General features: G+C 46.6%; 1 protein-coding gene across 1 annotated transcript in view; it reads left to right on the top strand.

The window, feature by feature from the left end:
• PIK3CB (phosphatidylinositol-4,5-bisphosphate 3-kinase catalytic subunit beta) overlaps positions 1-18,005 on the top strand; it is a 104,399-nt gene that overhangs the window by 59,507 nt on the left and 26,887 nt on the right. The window contains exons 7-12 of the mRNA XM_056122091.1: positions 3,126-3,296; positions 4,095-4,172; positions 5,620-5,871; positions 8,041-8,137; positions 9,881-10,011; positions 13,103-13,153. Coding sequence (XP_055978066.1) covers positions 3,126-3,296; positions 4,095-4,172; positions 5,620-5,871; positions 8,041-8,137; positions 9,881-10,011; positions 13,103-13,153 — 780 coding nt within the window. The remainder of the gene's footprint in view (positions 1-3,125; positions 3,297-4,094; positions 4,173-5,619; positions 5,872-8,040; positions 8,138-9,880; positions 10,012-13,102; positions 13,154-18,005) is intronic.

The raw sequence follows: 18,005 nt of genomic DNA, 5'->3' as shown, positions 1-18,005 counted from the left end.
AAGCAAATAAAATAAAATAAAAAAATAAAATAAAGTAGAGCATTTAAAAAAAATCACTCATTTAGTATTTAGCCACACATCTTTAGTATTTAGTCACTCATAATTTTTTTCTTTTTTCTAAATTTATTTATTGAATCACCGTGAGAGCAGTTACAAAGCTTTTGGGTTTAAATCTCAGTCATACAATGATGAAACACCTGTCCCTTCACCAGTGCCCATTTTCCACCACCAAAATCCCCAGTATACCCCGCTACCTTTGGGGCAGATGATTTCCACATTACTCTCCCTTCACTTTGATTTCATTCAGTATTTTGACCCCAGATCCACCATTATTATTTGGGATTTTACCCCAACACTCAGATCTGCCAAAAAGGCAACCATAGACAATTTGTTTTCTATTGCTGGTTATGAATAACATACGATGTCACGCGGCTGCAGTAGTGGCCGTGTGATTTTGGAATTCTGAAATTTTAACAATTAAATCTGGAGGGATTTCTGCCAAAACCTGCTGGGTTCCGAGATTTGTTCCTGAGTCTCTGGGATCATGGCCATTAAGCAGCTTGACCAGGAGCCAGAGAGGCCATTCATGAGCAGAGACTTGGGGTCTTGTTGGGGCAGGGAGGAAAGGGCCGGCTCCACCCCCATCCCGTGAGGCCCTGCGTGTCTCGTCACTGCAGGCCCAAACTGACTGTCCAGTGGCCTCTGGAGGATGGCAGCCACCGAGCCGCCAGGGGGAACAGGCCAAGGCACGAAACCTATTCCCACCTGGGGTGGCCCGGTTCTGAGATTTGTTTCTGAGTCTCTGGGATCGTGGCTGTTAAGCAGTTCGATCAGGAACCAGAGAGGTCATGTCTCCAATTACATAGCTTAGCTGGAGGTGGCTTGTGAGTGTGTCTCCCACATACCTAACTTTTGGCCATTTACTTTCTTGGTAAACTTTGCCCCAAGTTTTTGGGGTCTGGCCAAAATCACAGAAGCAATTTTGGGGTATCTAGAAGTCTGAAGGCACCATGAGGCTGCTGATGCACTTGCCTCACAGGTACAGGTTGACCTAATGGCTGCACCATAACCCCCACTCTCATAATTTTTGTTTTGTTCTAAGCAAGAAGGTCACAAGCATGTCAAATATAAAGTGATATCTATTTGAGAATTAGAAACTGTTAAATTAGCAGGCTAACATAGCAAATTTTGTTTATTTATTTTTGGGTCACACCCAGAAATGCTCAAGGGTTACTCCTGGCTCTGTACTCAGGAATTACTCCTGGGGGTGCCTGGGGAACCATGTGGGATGCCGGGGATCTGAGGCAGGTTGGTCGAGTGCAGGGCAAACGTTCTCCGTGCTGTACTGTGGCCCCGCTACATGGCATTGTACGCAGCTTTTCCACTGTGGGATTTCAGGCGATTCCTGTTTTGGTTTCTGCTAGAAAAACTAGCAGCGGCTCCAGCTCCTGTGTGGACTTTGGAAGTTGTGGCATTCTGAATGTCAGCCATGAGAGGAAGACAGAGGACCAGTAGTGCTTAGGGTGCCCTAGCGGGACCCCTCCCGTTCTGCCGTCATCTAAGCAGTCCCTGCTTCTTCACTGCTTTTTGTGGTTGGTTTGGGGCCCCACCAGGCAGTGGTGCTCAGGGGCTCCCCTGCTCCATGCTGGGGAGGTGTTGGGGCTCATTCCCCGGGCTCCTGAGAGCGTGCTTGTGCCCTGCGAGCAGTCTCCCATCGCTTCTGCGACTTTACCGTGGGCTCCTTTCCCCCAACTAAGGGGAAGGCATGCTGTTTCCTTAAGAGTTAAAGCTCGTGCGCATGTGTTTTATATGAGGTGATCTGAAGGAGAATCTATACACCATGGTACGTAAAAGGATTTGAAGGGGTAAGGGCCACATTGCATTCGAAGTTTTTGAATGACTAGATTGGAATAGCATATTACTTAGGGTCATCCTCTTAAGTTGTATTATTAAAAGAGAGTTTTATTTATTATTATTATTATTTTATGCTTTTTGAGTCACACCTGGCAATACTCAGGGGTTACTCCTGCTTCGGTACTCAGGAATTACTCCTGGAAGTGCTGGAGGACCATATGGGATGCCAGGGATTGAACATAGGTAGACCACATGCAAGGCAAACACCCTCCCTGCTGGATTATCTTTCTGGCGCCAAAAGTGTGATTTTTTTTACTTTTTTTTTTTTTGTCACTCCCGGCGATGCACAGGGGTTACTCCTGACTCATGCACTTACTCCTGGCTGTACTCAGGGGACCATATGGGATGCTAGGAATAGAACCTGGGTTGGCCATGTGCAAGGCAAACGCCCTACCCGCTGTGCTATCGCTCCAGCCCTAAAGGTGTGATTTTTAATGATTTTTGAATTGCATATAGTTTTAAGAACCCTACTACATCTGGATAGGAAATTTCTGCTTCTGAGGAATACACTGGACTTGGATTCAGTTTGCTGGGAGTGATCGCGTGCTCAAGAGACTGTGCCCAGTTCTGTTCTTGGGGGTTGCTACTGTGAGTGCTTGGGGGACCAGCTTGTGCCAGGGTCCTGAACCCAGGCCACCTGCATGCATGGGATGTGCTCGGTCTGTTGACTTCTCTCCGAGCCCCGATTTGCAGCCTCTGATCTTCCAAATGATGCACGCAGACTTTGTGTTGCAGAGCTGAAGGTGATAACATATATTGAGTGTCTATTTCCGTTCTGAGGTTTTTAAGTTTACAGTCAGTGAGAGCTTTTTGGTGTCAGATTTCAGTTGCTTATTCTGAATACAAATTATTCATTTTCATGATACATTTGGTATAGTGTTGTTCATTTTATTCTTGATTTTACTGAAGTTTTGTATGTGTATGGTGCCAGGTACAAGCACAGGACCTCCCCTCACTCACTCCCAGCAAGTGTTCTGCCGTGGGCTGCAGCCCTGGCCTCTTGGTTTTATGTTCTCTTGGCGGTTGCAGGGCACACCTGGTGGTGCTCAGGGCTTACTTCTGGCTCTGTACTCAGGAGTCACTCCTGGTGGGATGCGGGGGCTTGAAGCCGTTGGCACGCGCCTTGTCAGCTGTACTGTCCCTCCGGCCCCCCTTCTGCTTATTTTAGTCTTTGCTCAAAATCCTTACCTTGTCCTTTCTTGCCACTGTAGTATATCCGGAACTGTGTAATGAACAGGACCTTGCCCCATTTTATACTCGTGGAATGCTGCAAAATCAAGAAGATGTATGAACAGGAAATGATTGCCATAGAGGCCGCCATAAACCGTAATTCATCCAATCTTCCCCTGCCTTTACCACCAAAGAAAACACGAATTATTTCTGTAAGTTCCATGTAAACCTCTGGCGACCCCAGAGCATGTGATTTCTTAATTTGCATGCTTGAACCTTACGCAGACTTTCTTTGCTCACTTCTCCTTCTGTGAAAGCCGGTGCATGTTGTCAAAGACTGTCACTGTTTATTACAAGTAAATGGAAAAATATGTCACGTGCGATTTATGATGTTCTTTTGGTATCAAAGAGAAGCGCTGAGAGATTCTTTTAATTTACTTTGAAGTTAGAACTAAGCATGGATCTCAGTGAGCAATTTGAAGCTGCTGCTTCTTTATGTCTTTTATTTATTTTTTTTAAGGGGGGGAGGCGCTTTTTGGATCACATCTGGTGATGCTCAGGGGTTACTCCTGGCTCTGCACTCAGGAATTACTCCCGGCGGTGCTTGGGGGACCCTAAGGGATGTGGGGAATAGAACCCATGTTGGTTGCATGCAAGGAAAACGCCCTCCCTGCTCTATTATTGCTCCAGCCTGTTTAAGCACTTCTTGATGACTGACAACATGGTTCAGTTTGAAGTGGTCCGCTGATAATTTAATCACAGCTTTTAATATTGATTCGTAGTGTTTACTATCCTTTCTCAGTATTGAAATATGCATGTGTTTCAGCATCAGGCTCTTAGTACTAGTGGTTATGAAGCCAGTTTAATATGTGGTTTTCATTTGCTAGCTCAGAGATCAATCTTCATTTTCGAAATAGATAGAATTGATGAGGTGATTTCATTGCTGCATACAGCATTCATTTCTTTTAAAGCTTGCATTTAAATCTTGCACTTATTTCATTCTCTTTCAGCATATTTTTGAAAATAACAATCCTTTCCAAATTGTCTTGGTTAAGGGAAATAAACTTAACACAGAAGAAACTGTAAAAGTGAGTATTTGAATTGTTCTCATTCAGGTTTTTTGTTTGGTTGGTTTTTGCCTATTTTCATCTTAGGTTTGCCCAGTGCAAAAACATCTGATGCCATTGTCTGGGGGTAGGAAAAGATGACTACATAGAAGATCACAAGTTGTTAAGACATAGGATTCATTACTGTTACTCAACCCCTTGCAATTAAGAGAAGGCATTTGTCCCAAAGACTGCATTTTCCCTTATTTTACTTGACGGGAAATTGTCTAGTTTTGTGGCCCAAGAAAGAGATTTGTTTGAGATATTGGGTGGCATGAGGGTGTACTGCGGAACACATTGTCAAAGACCATTAGTTTTTTTCCTTTTGTAAATGGACATCAAAGTTTCTTTGATTAGCTTCCCTTAGAATGAAGGGGCTTTTTGCTCTAACGTTTCTCAGCTAGATTCACTTTCTTTTTTTAAAAGGTACGTTTATTAGATTTTACTTTTTAATGGTGTGCCCAAGGCCAGATTACCTCTGTTTTCTATTTTACTTGCAATTCTAATTTTTTATTTTGCTTTTTCTACCCTTTTTCCATTTTTTAATTTTTGGGCCACACCTAGCCATACCCAGGCCTTACTCTTGGCGCTGCACTCAGGAATCACTCCTGGTGGTGCTCAAGGAAGCAGATGGGGTACCCTGCATCAAGCCTGGGTCAGCCGCGTGCAAGGCAAAGGCCCTCCCCTCTGTCCTATTGCTCTGGCCCTTCTGCTGTTTTTCTTTAATTAAAATTTTTCTTTCCCAGTTGAAAAAGTATACCATGCTTGTTGCCACAGATGGAAAAAATCCAAACGTGATTAGAACGAAATGTTAGATCTCTCCTCCCATCTCTTTACCCTCACATGGCATTCGAGGTCAGCAGGACATTTGCTTCGTTTTGTTCTGTTGTTTTTTTGGTTTGGGGCCACACCTTGCAGTGCTCAGAGGTTACTTCTGTCTGTACTCAGGCATTATTCCTGGTGGTGCTCAAGAAACCGAATGGGAGGCCAAGGATTGAATCTGGGTCAGGCGTGTGCAGGGCAAACACCCTACTAGCTATACTATCTCTCTGGTCCGACATACGGTTTTACTAAAACCCACTTATGCCACTGAGACCCAAATTTTAAAAAAAAAAAGAATGTGATAAATATGTCTTCTTAAATGCGATGTGTTGCTTTAGTATAGATTTTTCTTTTTTGTTTGTTTTGCTTTTTCCTTTTTGGCCACACTCAGCAATGCACAGGGGTTACTCCTGGCTCTGCTGTCAGGAATTACTCCTGGCAATGCTCAGGGACTATATGGGAAATAGGAGATCAAACCCAGGTTTGCTACATGCAAGGTAAATGCCCTTCCTCTGTATTGTCACTCTTGCCCCAGTCTAGATTTCTCTGCTCTCTAGACTGGAGCCTTTTTGGTGGGATACTGAGCTCCGTATTTGTTCCTTTACAGGTTCATGTCCGGGCTGGTCTTTTTCACGGGACTGAACTTCTGTGTAAAACCCTTGTAAGCTCAGAGATATCAGGGAAAAATGACCACGTTTGGAATGAAACACTGGAATTTGATATTAATACTTGCGACCTGCCGAGAATGGCTCGATTATGTTTTGCTGTTTATGCAGTTTTGGATAAAGTGAAAACGAAGAAGTCGACTAAAACCATTAACACCTCTAAATACCAAACCATCAGGAAAGCTGGGAAAGTGGTAATGAAACACTGTTTTATAGGGGGAGCGGGAATAATAACAGAATGGAATAAATTTCAGACTCTCTGAAATAACTGAGTGATGAATGTTACTTGGATTCCTGAGACTTGATTTCAGAAGGGCAGTGTGTGTGCCTAGGCATCATTTCACTCTGTTCCTCTCAGTGCCTGGGATCAAATCCAGGGCGCATGCAGGTGAGGCATGTTCTTTACCACTGGGCCACATACCCAGCCCTAAACTGGCTCTGCACCCAGGACTTACAATCCTGGTGGAGCTCAGGGTACCATATGGGATGCAGGCGATCAAACCCGTGTTGGCTCCATGAAAGGCAAATGCCCTGCCCACTGTGCTATTGCCTTAGCCCCATAAATCTTTGTTCTTATGTGACCTTTTCTCCTTTTGCCAGTTTATAAAAAGGAAACACCGTACCATCAATGTTTTGTTCTAAATGAAATACTGTTTTGGGGAGTGGTACTCAGGAACCATATGCGGTGCCAGGATGTAATAATCTGGATGAACTAACTGCATGCATGAAAGTGCCTTAACCCCTGTACTTTCTCTCCAGCCATAAATCAGATACTTTAAAAAAGATTTTAATGTAAACAAAATGAAGAGACTTGAGTAACTGTAAGTTTATAGTCCCTTCATTGAAATTTCAGATGTTAGGTTTGGTGGATTCAGAGTTTTGTGCATTTTAGTAAGACTGTCAGTTGTCCGTCACTGCACACACCTCGTGACGCCTGGGGCTCGCCCTGGAACCAGCACCTGTGGAGAGTCTAGTGACTCTTCATTCTCCAGGGGACAGATGGAGTCACCCTGCTGCAGGGCATTTCCTGCCAGGTTGTACTGTCAAATGCCTTATGATCAAATCCCCAATTTTCAGGGGCTGGAGAGATAGCACAGGGGGTAGGGCGTTTGCCTTGCATGCAGCCGACCCAGGTTCGATTCCCAGCATCCCATATGGAACCCTGAGCATCGCCAGGGGTGGTTCCTGAGTGCAGAGCCAGGAGTAACCCCTGTGCATTGCCAGGTGTGACCCAAAAAGAAAAAAAAATCAACCAAATCCCCAATTTTCAGAGTTTCTTAGAGTTTTAAGCTATAAATAAAGAGTTGGTGGTTCTGTTTTCATATAGTCATCTTCCATTTCATACTGTGAGTCACCTGTACACTTTTTTCCTCATGAGCATTTTTAGTTGAAAGGTAGTAAAGTAGTAAATGAATTTTACATTCTTTTTAAAGAGAATGTGAACAGTGCCGATGTTTATCATTTAGTTTTTTTGAAAAGTAAATTTCAGGGGCTGGAGAGATAGCAGAGCGGGTAAGGCTCTTGCCTTGCATGAGGCTGACCCTGGTTCAATTCCTGGAACATTGCATGGTCCCCAGAACCCTGCCAGGAGTCAGCCCTGAGCTCAGAGCCAGGAGTCAGCCCTCAGCACCGCCTCGTGTGGGGCTGCAGAGCCCCCAGCCCCCCACTGCCACTCCAAATGACGGTTTCATGATGTCTGAAAAGTCACAGAAGAGTTAGTTCCTTAGTATTCCTCTGCATATTAAGCATTTGTTAGGTTATAAGGTCTCCGAGTATATTATAACCAGATTAATTAATCTTATGTTTGTACATAAAATTCTTGTCACCATGGTTTTCTTTTTAGAGATAAAGGTGCATTTTATTATTTTTAAAATTAGGGTCAGTGACTCTTTGTACATTAAGTTGTATGTAGTCTGAAAAGATCTTAAGCTGTATAAAGTTTTGTTGTGAGATAAAATGTGCAATCTGTACTTAGCCTCTATAAATGCATTAACTTTTTTTTGTGTACACCTGGTTTTTTTACTTTGGTGATTTTTGAGGGGTGGTGGAAATTATCTAGAACTTTCTTTTTTTAATTTTCTTTATTTGATTTGGGTTTGGGGCTATATCTGCTGGTGCTCGGGGGCCACTCTTGGCTCTGCGTTCTGGGGTCATTCCCTGCGGTGCTTGGGGAGCCATATGGGATGCCAAGGACTGAACCTGACTGGGCTGTGCAAGGCAGGCCTCCCACCTGCCCTAGTACCTCTCTGGCCCCAGAACTTCAGAAGTTTCCAAAAATAACATTACTGAAATGAAGCTCACATGTCTGGTAATCCCTTAAAGCTCTTTTTAAGGATATTCATACAGTGGTATCTTTTCAACAGCATTACCCGGTGGCCTGGGTGAATACCATGGTGTTTGACTTTAAAGGGCAGTTGAGATCTGGAGACGTCACACTGCACAGTTGGTCTTCATTTCCTGGTAAGACTCTTATCCTTATCATTGGTCTCAAAGAACAACTTCTTGGTGTGGGGGTTAGTTCATGTGTCTTTATGACTCACTGCTACTAAATTCCTTTTTTTTTTCCCCCGGCTTTTTGGGTCACACCCGGCGATGCTCAGGGGTTACTCCTGGCTCTGCACTCAGTAATTACTCCCGGTGGTGCTCGGGGGATCGTATGGGATGCTGGGAATTGAACCCGAGTCGGCTGCGTGCAAGGCAAACGTCCTACCAGCTGTGCTATTGCTCCAGCCCCTCTTGGCTGGTTTTTTTGTTTGTTTGAACCCTGGTCATCCCTACCTACTGTACTCTCTGGCCCAAGTCTTGGCTGTTTTGTTCTCTTGCCAGAGAGAGTCTTGCATGCTACTAAATTCTTTGTGTGTGTGTGTGTTTGGTTTGGTTCTTGGGCTGTACCTGGCAATGCTCAGGGATCACTCCTGGCAGTGCTTGCAGGGATCATAAAGGTAAAGGTAAAGGCCCTCCCATTGTTCGTCGATTTGCTCAAGCTGGTCCAGTAAAGTCTCCATTGGAGACTTTGTTGTTTCTGTGTTTGGCATATCGGATACATCACGGATAGCTTGCCAGGCTCTGCCGTGAGGGCGAGATACTCTCGGTAGCTTGCAAGGCTCTCCGAGAAGGGCGGAGGAATCGAACTCGGGTCGGCCATGTTGGCTGCATGCAAGGCAAACGCCCTAACGCTGTGCTATCGCTCCAGCCCACAGGGATCATAAAAAAAATGATTTTAACAGATAAACACCATCTTCATTTAAGTTTGCATTCAAGGTTGATTACTTACAATTCGGATAAGAATTGAGACAATTATTTTTGATGACTTTTTGTTTGTTTGTTTGTTTGTTTTGGGTCACACCTGACGATGCACAGGGGTTACTCCTGGCTTTTGCACTCAGGAATTACTCCTGGAGGTGCTCAGGGGACCATATGGGATGCTGGGAATCGAACCTGGGTTGGGCCACGTGCAAGACAAATGCCCTACCCGCTGTACTATCACTTCAGCCCCTTGATAACTTATTTTAAAGATTTATATAACTTGTGGCATGTTCAAATTTTGGATCAGGTCATTTGTTGGAGCTATGGTTAGGGACTGAGAGTGGCCTTTCTCTACCCTCTTCTCTTTTTACAACCTTTTTCTTTATTTTTCCTGCTCCCCCCCTCTTTCATTTTGCTGTACCAGATTGAACCCCCAATAATTTATCACTGAGACATATCCCTGGGCCCTTTGGGTCCAGCATTAATAGAGAAACTGAAAAAAGTTGTTTTCCAGACTCCTCAGGTAACACTCTTTCCATGGAAAACATTTTCTTAAGAATTAGGGGCTGGAGCAATAATAGCACAGCCCGTAGGGTGTTTGCCTTGCATGCAGCCGACCTAGGTTCAATTTCCAGCATCCCATATGGTCCCCTGAGCACTGCCAGGAGTATTTCCTGAGTGCAGACCCAGAGTAACCCCCCTGAGAATACCCGGTTGTGACCCAAAAAGCAAAAATAAAATAAAGTAAAAATTAGGTGCTGGAGAGATCATACAGCAGGGAGGGTGTTTGTCTTCATTCAGCTGACCTGGTTTCAGTCTTCATCACCCAGATGGTCCTCCAAGCTGCCAGGAGTGATCCCTGAGCTCAGAGTGAGGACTACATCTGAGGGCTACTAGGTGTGCCCCCCCCACCATCTTCCCCCAAATAAAAGATTCAAAATTATTTTTATGTTTTAGATGAACTTGAAGAAATGTTGAATCCAATGGGAACTGTTCAAACAAATCCATATACTGAAAATGCAACAGCTTTACATATTAAATTCCCAGAGAATAAAAAGCAACCTTATTACTACCCTCCCTTTGATAAGGTAAGGTCTCCATGCAGTCTTGGAATGATCAGTCTGTGGTTTAAATGTTTCTTGGTTCAACTCTGTGTGTTCTTTGTCCTTTCGAAAAAGTTACATGCACTGACATGCGTTTTCTTCAGTGGAACAATGCGTAAGCGAGGAGTTCACTAGACTCGGGGAGAGGCTGCTGCCATTCTTCTGCCATTCAGGGTCCTCCTTTAGAAAACAGGACCATGATTAGTCCCTGCACAGAGAGGCTGTTGGTGTGTCATATCGGTGTCCACCAGATATGTGCTTGGCAATGGAGTATGCCAGGCTGAGGTCAGAGCAGAGGACTGATGCTCCCCCATGGGTAGCACTTCCTTTGCACGTGGGTTCCGTGGGATCTAGACCCAGGACTGCTGTTTCTGAACACTTATTGGTCTCCAAGGAGAGTATCTGGTGAGTTCCGAAAATAAGGCTCTGACTGTTGACGTGTTCTGGGAGCGAGGCTGTCATATTTTTATTATTTATTTTTTTATTTTACTATTATTATTAGTTGGGCTTTTTTGGCTCACACCCAGCAATGCTCAGGGGTTGCTCCTGGCTCTGCACTCAGGAATCCTTCACGTTAAACTATATGGGATGCTGGGGTTTGAACCCAGGTCGGCCGCATGCAAGGCAAACGCCCTCCTTGCTGTACTATGGCACCAGCCCCTGTCATATTTTTTTTTTTCTCTTCAGTTGTCTTTTTTTTTTTTTAATTTATTTATTGAATCACTGTGGGAAAGGTTACAAAGCTTTCAGGTTTATGTCTCAGTCATGCAAATATCAAACACATTTCCCTTTACCAATACTTATTTTTTACCATGAAGAACCCCAATAAAACCCCACCCCCCACCCCTCCCCGTCCCTGTGAAGCAGATGAATTCTAGTTAACACTCTATCTGCTTTGATTAGATTCATTGTTTCAATAAAAGATTCACCACTATTATTTAGAGTTTACCCCCCCCCCCCCCCCCCCCAAATCAGACATGCTGAAAAAGCATTGTGAAGTGATTTGCTTTCTACGGCTGGGTTCAAGAATTAAATGTTGGTTTTGGATTTCTGCTCTTTTACCTATTGACCCTGGAAGTATTTCTACTGAAAGTCAGATAGTTAAGAAATTGGTTTCTGTGTTCTGGAGTCCTGGCCGTGCTGGAGAGCCGCTCGCGGGGGGCAACCGGTGGCCTCGGTAGGGCGTGAAGGGCGGACCGAAACGCCCCCCTTCCCGTGAGGTTTTAGTCGCCCCCACACTCCCGGCTCATACCTGCTGTCCACAAGGCTCCCATGTGGCCGCCATCTCTCTTTCCAGAGAGGAGAGGGCGAATGGGGCAACACCCTTTCCCCTCCGGCAGACTTGATGGCCTGGATCAATGCAGAGTCCGTTCACTTTTCTGCTCCAAGCTGCTGGGTTCTGCATTAAGTCCTTGTGCTTCTGGGGCCGTGGCCGTGCTGGAGTGCCGCTCGCGGGGGGCAACTGGTGACCTCGGTAGGGCGTGAAGGACGGACCAGAACGCCCCCCTTCCCATGAGGTTTTAGTCGCCCCCACACCCCCGGCTCATACCTGCTGTCCACAAGGCTCCCATGTGGCCGCCATCTTTCTTTCCAGAGGGAGGAGGGCGGAAGGGAGCAACACCCTTTCCCCTCTGGGCAGAAATGATTGCCTGGATTAACGCATAGTCCTTTCACTTTTCTGCTCCAAGCTGCTGGGTTCTGCATTAGGTCATTGTGCTTCTGGGGCTGTGGCCGTGCTGGAGAGCCGCTCGTGGGGGCAACTGGTGGCCTCGGTAGGGCGTGAAGGGCGGACCGAAACGCCCCCCTTCCCATGAGGTTTTAGTCGCCCCCACCCTCCCGGCTCATACCTGCTGTCCACAAGGCTCCCATGTGGCCGCCATCTTTCTTTCCAGAGAGGAGAGGGCGAATGAGCCCCTGTCATATTTTTATATCTTCAGGTTTGGTTTTATTTTGGGTGTGGTTGATACTGTTATGAGGAAATGAACAAGTCCTCAGATAATAAACAAGAAGTTTTTTGTATTTCCCTAGTCCATTTCAGAACAAGCTATCTTTAGACATGTGGGGCCGAGAGATGGTACAGCGGGTAAGGCACCTGCCTTGTACGTGGCTGGCCCAGGTTTGGTTCCTGGCAACCCAGATGCTTGGTGGTTCCTTAGTACTGCCAGGAGTGATTCCTGAAAGCAGAGCTTTACCTCTGAGCGTCACCAAAACAAAGCAATTTGATATTATGCTAAATATTTAGGTTAATCCATCTTTAAATTTAAGCTTAATTTCCCCCTCATTTTTGGTTTGGGGGCCACAGCTGGCGGTACCCACGGATCACTCCTGGTGGTGCTGGGATGTGGTATCAGGAACTGCGTGGGGTCGGCTCTGCGTAAGGCAAGTGCTTTAAGCCGAGTGCTCCCTCCAGCCCCTTTGCTGTATTGTAATGTTCAGTGCACAGGACCTATGTGTAGAGTTTGGGGGTCTTTTGGTGCTTTAACCTCCGAAGCAGTGCTCAGGAGACCCAGGGCACCTGCAGACATGGTGGGCTGGGCAGCCTCCAGCCCTTGCCGCGTGTTCAGTGACAGACTGAGACTCCGGTCTGTAGAATGCCTCTCAATCTCCAGACTCCCAGCCAGGAAACAGAACTACTCTAAGGGACTCGGGTTCCTATGGAATTAGGGTTATCTGTAAATAAACCAAACATGCAGATGTTTTAGAAACTACCTTTAGCGGGGGGGGGGGGCACACCCAGTACCCAGTGGTGCTCAGGTCTTAACTCCTGGCTCTGTGCTCAAGATCACTCCTGACAAGCTCCCTAGGAGCCCATATAGGGATGCTGGGGGTCGAGCCCAGGTAGAAGGTGTGCAAGGTGAGCACTGTCCTTTTGCTCTGCCCCTGAGAAATCATGTTTTCCAAGGGGAGCTCTCCTATCTCTGGCCCCAGAAAAGCATTTGGAAGAATGAGAAATGGAACGTTATTCTGGAGGTGCCGGAGGATGGTGCAGTGGGTAGGGCTTGCCTTGTAGTGGAAGTACAAGCATAGCCATGAGATACGAGAACTTGTCTAATTTAAAACTTTTTTTTTAAACCAGATTATCGAAAAGGCAGCTGAGATTGCAAGCAGTGACAGTGCTAATGTGTCGGTGAGTATAAAGACTCTCCTAATAGTGCTCTGAGGACCGTGTAGTGCCGGGGAACGGACCTGGCATTTTTGTGTGCACTTTAGGTCTTTTTTGGGAGGGGGGGAGGGGACCACACTTGGCAGTGCTCAGGGCTTACTTCTGGCTCTGTACTCAGGAATTACTCCTGGCGCTGCTCAGGGGACCATATGGGATGCCAGGAATCGATCCCTGATCAGCCGCATGCGAGGCAGATGCCCTACCCACTCTACTGTCACTCTAGCCCTACACTAGAGCTCTTTGAGTCGCCTCCCTGGCCTGTGTCAAGTTTCTCACATGCCTCGTATTATAGTATTATACTTTCATTGTTCAGTGCCTTCATCTCCTCTATGATTTGCAGAAGTTGCACAGCAGGTTTTTAAACTCTGTGTGTGTGCATGTGCGTGTGAGAGAGAGAGAGAGAGAGAGAGAGAGAGAGAGAGAGAGAGAGAGAGAGAGAGAGAGTGAGTGCTTTCTAGAATGATGGCTGTTTGTAGTTCTGTTCAGTGTTAAGTACCAGCATGGACTCAGCTAGCTCATTCTTTCCCCCGTGGGCCTTGCTGGTGCCCCATCATCCCTCATCTTCCCACCTCCCCTCCTCATGCTGCTGGACACGTTGGTTGGGGGGTGGTGGTAGCCTGGGGTAGGGGAAGAGGTAGGGGCTGGAGGCTTTGTTGGTTCCTTCAGAGAAGGTGGCTTTAAGGAAGGGAAGACTTGGTTCATCCTGCTTCCGTTCGCTGACTCAGTCACATCAGTCACATGGCCGTCTCTTACCTAACTGCCAGCTAAGCTGAGTAACGGGGTCATGTGCCACCTCGGAGGAAGAGCGCCTGGTCCTGAAGAAGTGGAGAGTGCACATGGGGCGGGGGGGGGGGGGGGGGTCACACGCAGTCTGCTCGTGCAGTGTTAGAGCGTTGTCCTCCGCTTGTTGCTTCGTTGGCTGGTTGGAGAAACATCTGTGCCAGGTTATCTTCTGCTTCTCCTCTGGGGTTTTCCCAGGTTTTCTTAGCCCTGTAGTTGAAGTCATCAACTACTGCAAAGACCTTGCAAACAGTTCTCCTGAGTGGACAATAGATTATTGCTGCCAGCTTGCCAGGCAGTTAAGGGGAACAGGCAAGCCCAGTGTAAGCTTAAGCTGTGCAGGAATCTCTGCCTGCCAGTAGGCTCTGGAGTTATCTTTTTTAGTGTTGCGGTAACTCCTTTAACATAGTATAATTTTTACCCTTGTTTTTGGGGTCACACCCTGCAGTGCTCAGGGGTTGCTTCTGACTCTGCACTCAGGAATTGTTCCTGGTGATGTTCAGAGGACCATAAGGGATGCTGGGGATCAAACCCAGGCTGGTTGTGTGCACAGCAAATGTCCTGCCTGCTGGACCATCTCTCGGCCCCTAATCTTTACTCTTCTGCAATGACCTACTACCTTAAAACAGGGTTCCTTTCTTCCTGAGTCTGCAGTATTTTTTTTTCAACTTTAACATATTCTTTTAAATTGAACACATAACACATGTATTGTAAAACCAAGAAATGGTTATAATTTTAATATTCAAAAATTTCCAATAATTGATTACTGGTTGGCATTTGGTCATGGCTCTGTTGGTTCAGCTGTCGCCGCAGACGAAATCCTGTGCTTCTCGTGTGTTGTTCCTCTCTGGCCTTTTTCTTTTTCTGTTTTTCGGATGCTGGTTTCCTTAAATGGTTTTCTATTCTTAGTTCGCGTGTCTTACACCGTGGTTTCCTGCTGGCTGTGATCTGCTGCCAGCAGTGGTGAGTCCGGGCGAGCCGTGCTCTGGTGCTGGCCTCTGCCGCGTGACACGGTCCTTTCTGCTGGCGTCAGGTGATTTGGCCCCTCACCTCCGGCTGGGGTCAGTCCCTTTGCTGCTTCTGTTCGACCCCGGGAGGGGGCACGCTTGCGGGGACCCTTGACTGTTTCCCTGGTGACTCCCTGTGGCCCCCCTCCCCCAACCCACACTGTGCTCCTTGATCTGAACTGGAGCCCCCGATTCTCACTGCTCTGTGGCTTTAGCAGGTCTGATCTCTGGGCCTACCTGCTTTCATTACAGGGCTGCTCCAGTTTGCACTCCTCCTGATCACTGTTAATGGTTGTGTTCTCTGTGTTTGTGTGTGTGTGTGTGTGTGTGTGTGTGTGTGTGTGTGTGTGATCTGATTCTGCTCCTCGTGAGACTTGGCCTACTGGACTGAACAGTTCAACTGTGCTGCACAGTTCAGCTGGGCTGGGCGGTTTGGTTCTGCCATGCAGAGCTGCGGGGGCCTACAGTTCAGGCCCACACCCAGGGGTGCTTGGGGGCCTTGGTGGGTCTAGACGGAGCTGGGTTCAAACTTGGGTCCTGCACCTGCCAGGCTATGCCCCTGACCTCTGAGCCTTCTCTCTGGTCCCACTACACTGTGTTAAGTCACATGACCTGAGATGCCAGTGAGTTTCCTTACAGAACTGGCTGTGTATGTGTGTAATTCCGTAGACAGGTAGAGGTGAATTTACCACTATCTCTGTAAGAGACTTAGACCTGCCCTTGGAATTTTTGTGACTGTGGGGGTCATACTTGGCTGTGCTCAGGGCTTACTCCTGGCTCTGTGCTCAGGGCTTACTCCTAGTGGGGCTGGGAGTGGGAACCGCATGTGGTGTCTGGGATTGAGCTGAGTTGGCCTTGTGCAAAGCAAGCTCCTTGGTCACTGTATTAGTGCTCCAGTCCTGAAATTATTTTTTTTAATTGTGTAAGATGTTTATGAAACGTATCATTTTAATCTTTAGAAATCATTTTGAAGTTTAGAAATATTGGGACTGTAGAGGAGTATGGGGTGAAGGAGGAAAAAGGCATGGAAGGGGCAGGGGAGGGGAAGTGGAAGAAGGGAAGGAAATATAAGCTTGGCCATTGTTTAGAAGAATCTTTTGCAAAACTTAAAAATGGGTCCTGGAGTGGGACTGGAGCAATAGCACAGCGGGTAGGGCGTCTGCCTTGCACGCAGCCGACCCGGATTCACGATTCCCAGCATCCCATATGATCCCCTGAGCACCACCAGGAGTAATTCCTGAGTGCAGGAGTAACCTCTGCGCATTACCAGGTGTGACCCAAACAGCAAAAACAAAACAAAACTAACAAAACCGGTCCTGGAGAGATAGTTTAGCAGTGAATGCGCTTGCCTTGTATGCATCTGAGCTGGACTTATTCCCCAGCACCCCATATGATGCCCTGAGCACAGTTGGGTGTGGACAAACCCTTGCCCCCAAACTACCAAACAACTTGTTTTCCTCTCCCCTCAGCCCATATCAACCACTGTTCTACTTTTTGTCTCTAGAAAATTCACCTTTTATACCTCACATATGTGGAATCATACATGATACTGTTTCTCAAGTTTCATCCATGTTGTATGTAGCATGTATGAAATTATTCCTCCTTTTCAAAGCCAATACACACACACTCACACCCACCCACCCCACATTTCTATGTCCTTGCCGACATTTTTATTTCCCCAGGGGAGGAGAGGGTTGGGCCACAGCCCTCAGTGCTCAGGGATTACTCCTAGCCCCATGTGCTTGGGGACAGTTGCTGGTGCTTACCGTGCTTCTGGGGCACCATGTGGTACAGAGATTCAAATCAGATTAGCAGTCTGCAGGGAACATGCCTTAAACTAACCCTGTGTTATCTCTCTGGTCCCATTGAGATGTCTTTTTTTTTTTTTTTTTTTTTTTTGCTGCTTCTGGCAGTGCTTAGTCATTACTCCTGGCTCTGAACTCAGGGTTCACTCCTGGCGGGGCTTTGGGGACCATACGGGATGCTGGGAGTCAAACCGGGTCGGCTGCGTGCAAGGCAAGCACCCTGCTCGCTGTACCATCACTCCAGCCCCCAGACTGACTTTCTAATCTGAATGGTTTTATACCTTCCGACTAAGAAGAAACATTAGATTTTTCAGAAACTCCATCAATTTTGTTTATAGCAGTTGAAATTTAAATAAGAAAAAAAATATTTACTTCAGACTAGTGAAGCCTGTTTCAAAATGCAATTCTGCCCCCTAGTGTTTTCCCACGGCGCTATTAAGTAAAGTAAAGTAAAGGCCCTCCCGTTGATCATCGATTTGCTCGAGCGGGCCCAGTAACGTCTCCATTGGAGACTTTGTTGTTACTGTGTCTGACATATCGAATACTCTCGGTAGCTTGCCGGGCTCTCCAAGAGGGGCGGAGGAATTGAACTCGGGTCGGCCATGTTGGCTGCGTGCAAGGCAAACGCCCTACCGCTGTGCTATCGACGGCGCTATTATTTACACAATAATGTTCTTTTGCATTTTTTGAACAGAGAATAAATTTTTCCTCATCTTTCCCTTACACACTTAATATTCAGTAATGAAAATTTTCCCCAAAAAGATTCATCTTTTTTTGTTTTGTTGGTTTTGTTGGGTTTGGGGCCACATTCAGCACTGTTCAGGGCATACTCCTGACTGCCCTCCGGGATCACCCCACAGGGGCATTTGGGGGGACCATACGGGGTGTTGGGAATCGAACTGGGGTCGCTGTGTCAAGCAGAAGCACTCTACCTGCTATACTATCGTTCCAGTCCTAGGATCTGTGTTTTAAAAGGACTTATTAAAATTTTCTCTTAAAAAACCTTTAAGAGGGGCTGGAGTGATAGCACAGTGGGTAGGGCATTTGCCTTGCACGTGGCCCGACCCGGGTTCGATTCCAGCATCCCATATGGTCCCTCGAGCACGGCCAGGAGTAGTTCCTGAGTATATGAACCAGGAGTAACCCCTGTGCATCGCTGGGTGTGACCCAAAAAAGCAAAAAACAAACAAATAAAAAGCGTTTAAGAAAATGTAGGCACCTTGA

The sequence above is a fragment of the Sorex fumeus genome, unplaced genomic scaffold (genome assembly GCF_029834395.1).
Source record: "Sorex fumeus unplaced genomic scaffold, SorFum_2.1 ptg000044l, whole genome shotgun sequence".
In the NCBI taxonomy this organism is placed as follows: Eukaryota; Metazoa; Chordata; class Mammalia; order Eulipotyphla; family Soricidae; genus Sorex; species Sorex fumeus.
This window is presented reverse-complemented; position numbering and strand designations above follow the sequence as displayed.